The sequence below is a fragment of the Phasianus colchicus genome, chromosome 14 (genome assembly GCF_987193195.1).
Source record: "Phasianus colchicus chromosome 14, bPhaCol1.hap1.1, whole genome shotgun sequence".
NCBI classification, from domain to species: domain Eukaryota; kingdom Metazoa; phylum Chordata; class Aves; order Galliformes; family Phasianidae; genus Phasianus; species Phasianus colchicus.
This window is the reverse complement of record NC_143449.1, coordinates 10,717,418-10,729,999: the sequence shown is the minus strand read 5'-3', so window position 1 is coordinate 10,729,999 and position 12,582 is coordinate 10,717,418. Positions and strand designations below refer to the sequence as shown.

Sequence of the window (12,582 nt, the reverse complement as noted above, 5' to 3'; positions counted from 1 at the left end):
TTGAATTCAAACAGCAGATTGCAAGTCTCCATGACTTCCCATAAACCTTTTATCTTCTTCTTCCCCCATTCCTATTTATCCTAGGGCAAAAATTAAAAAATAATCCTTCTGTTTTACTCCTTGACTGTGTGATCTGCCTTGAGGTAGTGCAAATGAAGACAGACTTCCTCAAATGATTGTCACCTGCCAGGAGCTGAACCCACTCTTCCCTGAAGATACCGTAAGGAGTTTGTAGTTGGTCCCTTTTATCATTTCAAGGCTCAAGCATGGGAACAATTAGTGTGTTATTGTTGTGCTTGCATCAGCTCTGTGTGATAAGTGCTTCTTTGTGTGTGAAGGGAATGTGTACAAGACATATGCTATTTTGTGAGTTATGCTGACTACAGCTAATGGAAGGGACAATGTCTAGTCCTGACAGATGAGCTCTGTTACAGATATTAGGCAGTGTCCTTATTCCAACCTGACACAGTGATGGGCATCAGTTTTATAAATGAACATCCTTGGGAGTTTACTTCAAAACTCCTCATCTAAAGCTCATAATAATAAATTGTGGCTGGAGTTTCTTCTGAACACGTTAGTTGCATGCAAAATTAGATACGTAGGAAATAATTGCTTTATACATGATGTTAATGGAATTGTAAGTTCATGATTTTATTACCTGCTCTTGCAAACTGCTTTTTCCATAGTTTTTTTGGATATCAGATGTCTGAAGTTAAAGGAATTCATATTTAATATTCAGAGAATGAGCTAAACTCTTTCTCTAACTTCTTGCAAGGAAATTGTTGTTCTGTTCTTACTTACAAAACAGTGATAGATAAAATAGATTATGTAAATGTTTTGCGGCTTTCCCAAAACAGTACTCAGTTGTTTTCCTCCTTATTTAAATAAGATTTTTTTCATCTCTGCTTGGTGAATTTGGAGGCTGCAATTGCTTCTATGAAAAAAAAAACCCTTGTTGTCAGCAATCGGTGAAGTGGATGTCTGAGCATGGCTGTCTTTGGTCCTTGTAGTGGTGAGGTCTGCCCCACTGAAATGTGCAAGCTGGAATAAAGCTGGTGAGGACAGTGCTGAAAGAGACTGCGGTGTGGCAGCAGAACAGCTGTTTGTCTGCTCCTTATCACTTTAGTAAGCTTGGTTATGGAGAGAAGCAGTTTCAGCAAAATGGGCTCTTTCTGTTTGCAGGAAACATAACTCTTTATGGGTTTTGAAACTGGAGGAAAAGGGGAAATTTAAAAGGGGAAATAGTTTTCCCTAAACATTGATTTCAGTTCTCTCTATGGAATTTCCCCTACTGAATTCAGAACATAGTTGCTGACAGCAGTGTGTCAGGTGTGCAGCCTGTCGTGCAGGTGGAGAGTGGCACAAGCTCTACCGTAGCTGGATATGTGCAAATTGATGTTTGTCTTGTGGTAATCTTCTGCACGTGTCTAGCTGGGGCTTGTGTTTCTGGTGTGCTGTGTTTACTACCTGATGTGTGGTTGAAGGGTTTTTTTAGTGAAGCTGTTTAAAACCAGACTCCTGCCTGCTTCTTCTTTCTTTGTGAACTTCTAATACCATTACACAGAGTATTCAAGATGCATTTGTACAGCAACAAATCTTTTTTTTTTTATTTTATGGAATTTATAAAAAGCTATTTCCTTGTTGAGTGATTGTTGTTGAGTATCGAGGCAGAGAATTATCCACACTTGAATTCTTGTCAGACATACCAACTTGGAGCTTCACATTGTTTACAGTTGTCTTCTCATATCCCTCCATCCCATGCCTTGCTTTGTTGACAGTAATCCAGCCGTAGTCCTTCAAAGCCAACTGAAAAGGTGCTGGTTACCACTACTTTCTTGGATGACTTACAGATCTGTTGCATACTCCAGTGCAAACAGAAATGAATGGGATTCCACTCTTGCTTTCCTTCTGTTCGGAAAACCAATGAATTTAGCCTTTAAGATAATATGTCTTCAGCCAGTTGCTCTTCTGTGAGAGAACTTTTCCTGTTATTCTTAGAGAGCTTAATTTAAGACACTCTAAAGAAGGTTCTGTGAAAAGCTTTGTGGATCCCCAAATACATTGTCAGTTAGATTATTGTGTCTGTGGTCCTCTTCCATTTTGAAAAAAATAGAAGATTTACAAAGCCAGGTTCCTTAACAGAAGCTCTGCTGGAACAGATATCTTTGCAAATAATTTGTCTCCTTATTTAGATGTTGCGTCTGTTGTTTGTTATCAAGGTAAGTTGTACTGCATTACCTCGATAGTCCTTTTCAAAACTGTTTAAGATACAAATTATTTCTTCTGAATAGCAGTTCTGGTTGGGAATGTAAGTTTGGCAATGATGCCATCTTATTTTGTGCTTTTCTTAAATGACTCCTCCTCAGCTGATTGCAGTGGGGAGGCAGCCCCTGGGCGTTCAGGAACCAGTTGTAATGCTTGAATATCACAGTGGCTTCTGGATGTACTTTAAAGTGTAGTATGACAAAAGCAGGTCTGTGTTCCTCATTTCTTTTGAAGGAAAGCTTAAAAGACTTGCCATCCTTTTGAACATTTTATTTTGTTGTAGGATTTAAGGAGGCTCTTTTTTTTCTTTTGAGCTCTAAAGGGAAGAATTGAGAATGAGAATAGCAGCAAACAACATGCTAACTAAGGTGTCACAGGATGATAAGCTGGTACACAGGTATGTGAGAAGAGCAGTTGGAAACCATAACCCTGAGTATATCTGGTGTAGGTGATATTGTCAGCCATTCAAACCTGGAAGTCCTCATGTTACTGCTGGTGTTGCCTCAGCTGGCAGCACTTTTGTCACTTGGGCACACTTTCTTCAGCTGCATCCATCCTTGACCTCCACATCAGACAGGTAGGTTGCCAGAGCAGCAGAATGCCCTGCTGAGCTGCCAGCCAGCACAAGGACAGGACCAGTCAACCTTTGCAAAGGTGTAAAGTTTCAAACTTGTGAGAACAGGTACAAATGGCAAGCTACCACTGGTAAGCTGGAACCAGAAGAACTTAATCAGTAGCCCCTTTGAGCTCTTATGTGCATAGAGTGGCAAGATAAAGGGTGCTAATGAGGCCCTGGGGGGGTTGTGGAAAGCACACTGGCATATTACTTGAGGGCAACAGATAAATTCATTGCCTGCCTACTGGGAGGCAGTAAGCAGAAAGCATTGCCACTAGCCAGTTAGCAAGTGAGATGTCACCTTAGTGGGAGAAGAAAGGCTTTTATAGTCAGTCGATGGCTGACTCACTGCTGTCAGGAATTTCCATTGTTAAATGTGTGAAGGAGACCCCGAAGTTCTCATTATACACCTTTAAACCCGCTTAACTTCCAGTGCTTCTGAAAGCACGTAGCATTAGAAACGAGTTATTCACCATCTTAAAGCCCCTGCGCAGTCAGCTTCAGCCATCTGCGTGCCGCGTCTGCGGCGCGGCTACCGGGCGCGTTTCAGTGCTGGGGAGCGCGCTCTGCCGGAAAACGTCCTGAGCGCTGCCTGAGGAGCTGTGCCGGCCTCGGGCTGAGGCCCTGGCACTGCAGGTCAGGAGCTGCGCTCGGTGAGGCAGCCGGCTCCCTTTGCCCTTGCTTCCCCGTGCCGCTCTGCTCCTGCCCCTTGCAGGAGGTGGAGGGCTCATGTGACTGTCGCTGCTGACGACACGCTCAGAGTGCAGGAGAGCCCAGCGCGCCCAGGGTTGGTCTTCACCTGAATCCAAAGGGAAAGGATATGCAGCGAGCGCTGTAGAAGGAGAAGCGCCCGTTTTCCTTTGACTCCCGCTGCGGTGCGATGGGCTCGCGAAGGAGCTTGTGCAGGAAAAGGAACGCCTAAGTGAGGGTGAGGAGACGGCTTGCGGAGAACCTGGGCGGGGGGACGCGGCCGTCCGTGGATGCACGTTGCGGGCGGTCAGGCAGCAAGCAGCAGGCTGCTGGTCATGGCTCTGGGGCTGCTCCTGTTCCTCTTCCTTGGACGAAAGGCTGGTTACGGAGGGTGAGCGGGCAGGGTGGTCTGTGGGCTTTGTGCCGTGCGATGGTTGCTTACTGCAGGTCTTCCTTTTGTTTGTAATATTCTCTCTCTTTCCAGGTTTGCAGCAGCAGGGGAAGCAGTGTGGAGGGAGGGAGTCCCCTCTCCCAGGTGCTGGCGCTGCTGTCTTGCCGTGCTGGCCTGCTGATTAATAAACCCTCTGGGGTTCCTGTACTGCAAATGACAGATGCCTGTAACTTCAACAAGCGCTGTCTTTTTCTTTTTTTTTAAGCCAGGAAGAATATAAAAAATGGAGCATTAACCCATTTGGGAGAGAAGACGTGATCAAAAAGCTTAAAAAAAAAAAAGTGTTTGAAAAAAATAACGGGTGCATTTTAACTTACTGTCTGTGGGTATGAAGTACTGATTTAAAGATGCATTCGGAACTGTGGAGTGCTACAGGATCATCTTCATTTTGTTTTGGCGAGGCATTACTGAGCACATTTCCGTCCTTTATTCCTATATGGATTTCCTAGGATTCTTCATTTGCAATGAGCTGAGGCAGGAAATATGATCTTGATAAATATTTATGGCTGTCAGCCATTTTATAGTTCAGTATTATTCTTGGGAAGAAATATAAGGACATTTTCTCATTATCTTTTGTCAAATGGCCAGCTTACCTGCTTGCACAGCTGTGAAATTACCACGTATTGCTCAAATACTTTGGGGTTCTGCTTTTGTAGTATGAAACCCTCTTCATAGAGATTCCCGATGCAGTTGTTGAATGTGGTATTGGTAGAACTATATAGGCTGATACCTGTGAGTCTTCTGGTCTGGAACAGCAGGTAGACCTTGAGGATTTGTTTAGTGCAGCCCCTTTTGCTTGCTGGCCAGTGCTGTTTACTGATTTTCTGCCTTTGAAGTCTTGTCTGTGTTGCTCTGTGGTAGCTCTGTGCTGGGAGGATGTTCCCGGGACAGCTAAAAGTCATTGGCCTGCGCAGTTATTTCAGAAGAGTGAGTAGAGTTTGATGCCAGTGCCATCTTTTTGTACAAAATGCTTCTCAAAGTAGCATCAGTTGCCATCAGTTACAAGCTACGATAATAGTTCACTTTTCCAGATAAGTAGATGTTGTCATAGAACTAATGTTAAAAGTCCACTGTAATGTAAAAGGTGGTCTGTTAAGTGGGAGCTGGACCAAGGTGAGCAAGGTGGTGAGGACAGGGAGAATACACCACAGAGTGGCCAATGTAGATGTGGAGTGGTCTTTTGAAGTATTAACATGCTCCTGGATGGCTGTTAGCATTGGACTGATGTGTTGGACAAAACCTGCCCTACTCTCACTGCAGTTCTGCTACAGCCACAGTCATCACGTCTGTTTAGGGACACAGTGGGTTTCGTGGTGATGGGTCAACGACTGGAATAGATGGTCCTAGTAGTCTTTTCCAACCTTAATATTTCTATGAATTGAGATTTATGTGAGCTGTTGTTGATTGTGTCGATGCCCCATAGAAGCAAATCACCTATATGGGTTTATGTGAGTAATTAGGCCCATGGGATGAGTTGCAGGTATCTGTTTGCTGGACGTGGTGAACCTGGTTGTCTACAGTTCAGATGACACAGAGGATTTGAGTTCAGAAGATTCAGAAGATTGTTTTAATGAGTTGTTATGGAGGTTTTGGTCTGTCAGATTTGTTGGATAGTTGAATAGTACTTAGGATCTCCAGTGGGCATACTTGAATGAGGAAGTCTTTAAAGCACTGACACCAGTTTGCACATGTCCAAGATATCCAGCTGACTGCAAAAATGTTGTTGAAGACAGAGTACTTGCTCAAGGCATTTGACAAATATCCCATTTTCTTTACAGCGCAAGTTGGGTAGGTTGTATTTGTGGTCTGTGAACCCCACTGGTTGGGAAGATCTCTGGAGAACTTTACTTTATGAAGATATACATACATACATACATACATACATATATATATATATATATATACACACATGTGTTTTTGTGTGTGTATATATTTGTGCCAAATGAAGTACGAAGGCTTTTTTTTCCTCTCTTCTTTCTGAAGTAGGTTATTTTGTGGTTCTTTTCAAGTATGCTATGTGACTGATCTTTTCCTGAGGCTTTTTCTCTGTTAAGAGGCTGCTATGCAAATCTGGGAAGCAGGCTTGGAAGGGCATCGTATTCTGTTTTCACCTCTCTTGCTTTTAGATGACAGAGTAGAGAGCAGTCATTTCAAGTTCTCCCCATCCAATGACATTTTCTGCATGGTGGTATCTGTAACCTAAATACAGTGAATGAAATACTAAGCATTATCCTTTTATATGGGAATTTTTATTCTCCACTGCCTTTACATTTTGACCCAGTTTTAATTTTAACTTTTTAAATTATTATTTTCCTCTGGACTGTAAACCTTCAGTGCCTTACAGAACTACTACTAGATTTGCTCACCTGTCCAAGTCTGAAAAACTAGTTTCTCTTCCCATGGTCTGCATGTGTATGCCCTTGAAAGCTCATTGTGTATCAGTGTATTGGAATAGGAGGAACATGCATTGTGGACTAGAACATGCCTGACTGCTTTACTAGGACTGTGTGAGCCACTGCTTGCTCTGCAGAACACAGAGGGCTTAAGTGGCACTCTGGACTGCCAAGTGAATGATTTGTTGTTTAAGGCAGGGTTTTCCAGCTCAGATGAGAAATGGGCTATCAAGGACCACAGTGTGTTGTTGCCTTCTCGTAGCTTATCTGAACTGCCTTTGGTTTGCTGCTGGCCGGCAAGCACTTACTGAGATTGCTCAATGTGCACATTATCTGGCTGGCAGCACCCTTCTCTTATTTCCTGAACAGCAGCATGTTGTACAAACCTATTTTAAAAAAGTTTTCAGAACTGAGGTTTGTTCGTGGTACACTGCTCTGTGTCCCTCCAGGAATGGAGTGCACTGAGTGGGTGTCTCTGGAGTACTGTCTTCCTGTGCATAAAGGACAGAGGTGGGTCACAGGTGCAAAAGGAGAGGTTGTCAGATGCATTCTGCACTAGTTCCCATTCAGCTGGTGCGTCCTTTCTCTTCCGTGTCTTAAACTGAATGGGAGAGGCTTTGCTTTGGGAAGGATTGTGAATAGGAGGTAGTGGGGGGTTCCTGCTGGCTTATGATTTGTAAAGATATCAAGGAAAAGAGTGGTGACCAAGCATGCCAAAGATGCCTCTGCAACTTAGTGGGTAACAGATATCTCCTGATTGTTCATCATCTGGGCTCAATGTAAAGAATTTACTACTCTGTCTTCAATTTTCTTGTAACAAAAGGCACTCTTCACTTGAGCATGGTTTGAATCATAACTGTCAGTGAGTGAAGGCTGCTGATCAGAAGAGCTGAAGTCAAGCAAAGAAGGGATTTGTCAGCTCTCAGTTCTAAGCTGCCCTTTCTGGTTTGCATACTTTTGAACTGGTGATTTTCTTTTACTGTGGTTTTAGTTTTTAAAAATGAAAAAGCAAATAGTACTACAGCAGGCTACAGTAAAGCTTAGGAGGTCTCAGGAGGACTGTTAGGGCCGTATGGAGAAGATTTCGGAATGGAAGTAGCATGAAAGGCTTCTTAAGGGAGTATCAAAGTTAGTATTTGGTGTGCGGAGTAGCATTGTTTGTATCTTCTGTGGACAGTTTTTACAGTGGAAAAAATACTGCAGAGCACTTTTCATCTCTAGTGTTTCTTGCCCTTTCAGTATCTGATGGCTTCGTAAGAAAATTAAATGGAGTAAAATTACTGAAGGATTTTGTAGGTATTGACTTGGAGCAAAGGCCTCAGTACTTGCACAAGCAAAGGAATGAAGCTTGGACTGAATTGCATAAAAGGACTTGTTCCTTATTGGTTAATCTGTTGAGAAGACTCCTTGGTTTCCTTAGGTAAAGCTTGAAAGGCTTTTGTTTAGTTTTCCCCACTTGCCCACGTATTTCATCACCTTCAAACTGCTTGAATAAGGCCTTAAGAAACACAGTTTTAAAGGAACAAGCACTAAGTGTGACATTAATAGAGTTTCTGAAGTTTCTTTAGGAGGATGTCAATATTTTGTTTTAGGAGCAAATGAAATCAGGAATGGATGTGTGTTTCCAGGTGGAAGAATTTTAACTGCATTTTCCAGGGCAGTGAAACCCACTGGGGTCTAGGGTTTCTGCTGGGAAGCTCTAAGGGCAGCTCTGTTCTGCTGCTTTTCTGCCTAGCGGCATTTTTCTTTGGCAGGGCAATGAGGAAGACAGGATGCTGGGCAGGATTTCTTCTCTCCTTACTCTCCTGACCCCAGTGCTCTTGGACAGTTCACCTTCTCCCTCCTCTGCCATCACCCTTGCCGCAGGCCTGTCTTGCCTTGATCAAGTGTGCTGGTGTATCCTTGCAGCTTTTAGCATGACAGAGCTCTCCTGTCATTCACAACCTTGCATGGCAATGAAATTGGTTCTGTATCTGACTTAGTAGGCATTGTTCATTACCTGTTTCAACTGAAGGTCACTGTTCCCACTGTTCCCACAATGTCCTTTTGATTTGGCCAGTAGAGCCTGTTAGACAGCACTGGTTGACCACCTTTATCAAGAACGTCAGGGAGTGGTCTGTGATAGAGGCCATAGTGGTGGTGGTCCAGGGGCTGCTGCTCAGCTTGCTGACAGTTGCTTTTAGCTGCTGTGGGAAGCTCGTAGAGGCCTGTGGTGTGGGTGGGCATTGGCCTGTGCATATGATGCCTTAGGGAGGAGGAAGCACGCAAGAGGGGGATGGGCTGGAAAGGAGGCAGGGGCCTGGCTTCTGGATACAAAGGCAACCCTAGTCCACTGGGCTGAACCTCTTTTTTGTGATGGGGTGCAGGACTAATTTTTTTTTTCCGTGGCAGAGGATGTTGGAACTGGGGGAACGATGCTCAGGATGTTTTGCTTTGAACCAGTGATTTACTCTGCACAGCTTTTGTATGCTTTCAGAAGAACTAGGCCAACCCTTGTCACAATGCAAGTGATTAGCTTTCCACATTATTGCCCTACTCAATCTTTTGGTCTGCACTCCCAACTGTGAAGAGACTGTCTTGTCACCAAAAGTTTGGGAACATCCCAATTCAACATCATCTTCCATGGGCTGGAGCAGAGGAGACAGAAGGTCAAGTGATTTGTCATTGACAGGGTTCATTGCACCTGAAGGGAGACTGCAAACTCCTTAGTTAGTGGGGGAAGGAAGGCATGGCTCTTCTCAGGCTTTAATTGCTTTCTCTCTGCTTTGTGTGCATTATTCAAGTGATGTCTGGGAGGCAGACAGTCATTTGCTTCTCCCCACTCCCATACATAGTCCTGGTTTGATTGCTGTTTTAATCTTGCTCTGGATCACCAAGGCTCCCTTCAGTTCTGCTGGAGGCTTTAAATACTCAGTTTCTCCTCTCACTTTCCTCAAGTGACAAAATACAGCCATGATATACCCTGGATTTAGGGAAAAGTTAAATCTAGATGCTAGTTTAGTTTAGTGCTTCCTCAGCACTTCCTCAGCAGGTCTTTCCAGGAAAGAGCCCTTTTCCGTATGAAATGCTGGAGCTGGGGAAGTGTGTACAAATGTTGGGTGATTATCCTTAGAATTCTTAATTGGTAGCATTTAGCTAATGGAATAGCTGATAAACTGATTAATTCCTCCAACTTTCTGTAGTTTGACCTAAGTCAGTATTTTGATGAAGTTTTTTTTAAAAGTTTTTCCTGAAAAGAGGGAAAACTAAGAAATGCTCAATTTTTTCCCCCTTACTCTCTCACCAGGCTTTACCTCATATAATGGAGGAGGGATGAACGGTGCAAGCAAAATGATGGATTTTCTGGAGGAACCACTTCCCGGTGTGGGGACCTATGAAGATTTTAACACTATAGATTGGGTGCGAGAGAAGTCCAGGGACCGGGACAGGCACAGAGAGGTAACATTTTTTTTACTACTCCTCCTCAGCACTTAAGGCAGAATAGTTAACTTGCTTGGAACTGATCTTAGTTCTGATGATGTTACTAGGAAGCCATTTGCAAGAGAAATATCTAGGGTGGAGGGTTTCCTTATACCATATCAAATTTGCTCAATTCTGAAGCATAGCAAAACCTATAGTTCTACTCATGGAAGATGTGTGCATTATTTGGAAGAATTATATTACTATTATGTGGATTATATGGAAGAACATAAGCACCCATGATCCTGTTATACGCAGTGCTTATTGATAAAGAAATGGGATACTCTTCTGAATAATGCTTTTCCTACTGAAATTTGTGCTGCATGGTTGAAAAGGCTGGAACAAATTCTGCTTCTGCGACTTTGCTGCTGTCAGCAATTAAAGGGATCTGCTTAGAAAGCAAGGATGTTTTAAATAGAGTACCAGTGTCTCCAACATGCTCCTGGTTCATGAGAAGCCCTTGCTGGTGGAGTTCTTGGAGAGTGGTGACTGACCTAAACATGTCTATTTACTTGCCAGAATATTCTGTAATGTTTTATTTTTAAGCCTTACAAAGCAACTTGTGATTTAAATAAGAACAGTACACAAGCTGAACTCAATCCTTGCTGCTCTGTGTGTGGGAATACAATATAATGTCATCATTTGTGCAAGTACACACCCAACCAAGAGACTCCATGCCCAGTACTTGCTGCTCACCCCCTTAAATGTTCCTTTCTGTGCTTTCTGAGTACATCTTTCCACATGTACACACACATGCAGACATATACAAAAACAATGTATGTGAGTTTGTAATAAGACAATCTATTTCCTATTTACAGAAAGACATGTAGATAGGGAAATTTCAAGAAATTGAAATTGGATAAAGCTAGAAAATACTGCTGGCCAAAGAGATGTATGTTGGTCAAATAAAAGCCTTTATCAAGGCAGTAGTTTTGTCTGCTACCTCAGCCCTCACCTTCATTCAGTAGCCGTGATGCTGATGAACAGTATTTGAAAGCAGCATTTGAAAGACAAAATCTAGAGGAAAAAAGTAAGGAAGATCATTGAGAAAGAAAGGATTCTTTCTCATTTTAGTGAGGATTAGTTGTTTTCCTCAATGTGCCTTTTCATCTGGGAATAATGATGGTGTTCTGGAATGCTTGTGTTGTGAAAGGAGCCAGGGCAGCGGGCACACAGTAGCTGTTGCTTGCCTCTTTGTGCTGCTGTCAGGCACAGTCAGACTGACAGGGCTGGCAGGCTGCAGCCATCCCTGCCTATTGCAGGCAGACCCAGCCAGAGCCCATGAGGAACTCACTGTACTGTGGCATCTGGGCTCTGAGGACAGCTCTGAGTCCAGCTTTCAAGTCCATCATCGCTCGTTACTTCTAGACCTCATAAGTCATTTCCAAACTGTTGGTTTTCAGCCTGCTGATAGATAATACTGCTACTCCTTACAAATATTGAGGGAGCAGCTGGAAACCACAAAAAAGTTGGTGACAACAACTGCTTTCTCAGTTGCTGTGGTATCAATAGCGCAAGGCAGCACAGATAAGTTGCTGGGGGCAAAGTGCTCAGAGGGCCCCATAAGCATTCATTTGCCTGTGGCATCAAGCTACTAACAGCTTGGTACTGCTAACTAGTAACACTTTCTAAAGGCTATGAGATCAATTTTGTTTGCTTTTTATGCAGAAGACATTTAGGAGGAAAGTGGTATGTGAATATTTATATTCACACCAGGATAAGTGGAAGTATCTTTTATCCGTTCTTGTCTGTGTCCTAAAAGAGCCGTGTTGCCCTGTACCAGCTACAAATGCAGCCACTAGTTGATATTTTTCCTCTTTCCCCTCAAAACAAAATATATTGTGATAGCTTTTATTTTGAATTGTAGGGATGCTTTCAGTAACGGTGTCACCATGCACATCTCAGAGCGCTTACACCAAAATAGATCAGTGTCTCAACAGATTGTTTTTTTTTTTCTTATTTAATAACCTTTTCTTCTAGATTACCAGCAAAAGTAAAGAGTCAACGTGGGCCCTGATACACAGCGTGAGCGATGCCTTTTCTGGCTGGTTGTTGATGCTGTTCGTTGGGTTGTTGGCAGGTAAGAACAAACCTTAATTTTAAACATTGATTCCTTGCATCAGCTCTGATATATTATTAGAACAGGAAGTTTTGTCCCAGAAACAAGCGCTGAGGGACTGTGCTGATGCTTGTCTCTCTGCTACTGCTTGCAATTTAAGGAGAATTATTTCTGAATGCTTTGAGGTCCTATTTGTGTAAATGCTAAGATAACAAAACTCAGACTGAAAGCTGTCCTGGGCACTGTTCTTCATTTGCTGCTGGTACCTCACTCTGAAATAGACTGGATCAGAGGGAAATGTTAGGATGTAAATAATCTTTGAATGCTTTTTATTAACACTGGAGAGGCTGATGCCAAGGAATGCTAACAAAATTCTTTTTTTTCTCCTCACTCTTCTTGAGAGTAAAAGGTGAGAGATGTTTCTTGGGAAGTCAGGCTTCTTTCAGCAGTCAACTGACTGAGCCCTTTTAAATTAGTTCAGAAGGAAACTTTGGACCCAAGAGTAAAAGAAATAGATTGGCTGGATGTAGATCTTGGTAGAATGCAGCTAAACCTTCAACGTGAGGGATGATATTAAATCTTCTGTTAATATTTACATAGAAAAGCTGCTAGCGAGTTTTTCATTAACTGGAAGATATGCCAAATGTTA

General features: G+C 42.9%; 1 protein-coding gene across 8 annotated transcripts in view; it reads left to right on the top strand.

Moving 5' to 3' along the window:
• LOC116229692 (H(+)/Cl(-) exchange transporter 5) overlaps positions 1-12,582 on the top strand; it is a 39,891-nt gene that overhangs the window by 16,146 nt on the left and 11,163 nt on the right. For 7 of the 8 annotated variants that reach the window (XM_090150230.1, XM_031594348.2, XM_031594344.2 and 4 more), the window contains 2 exons: positions 9,702-9,853; positions 11,855-11,954. In XM_090150230.1, the coding sequence (XP_090006356.1) occupies positions 9,702-9,853; positions 11,855-11,954 (252 nt within the window). Of the gene's footprint in view, positions 1-3,451; positions 3,810-9,701; positions 9,854-11,854; positions 11,955-12,582 lie in introns of those variants that run through there. The other variant, XM_031594347.2, reaches the window with a different exon arrangement.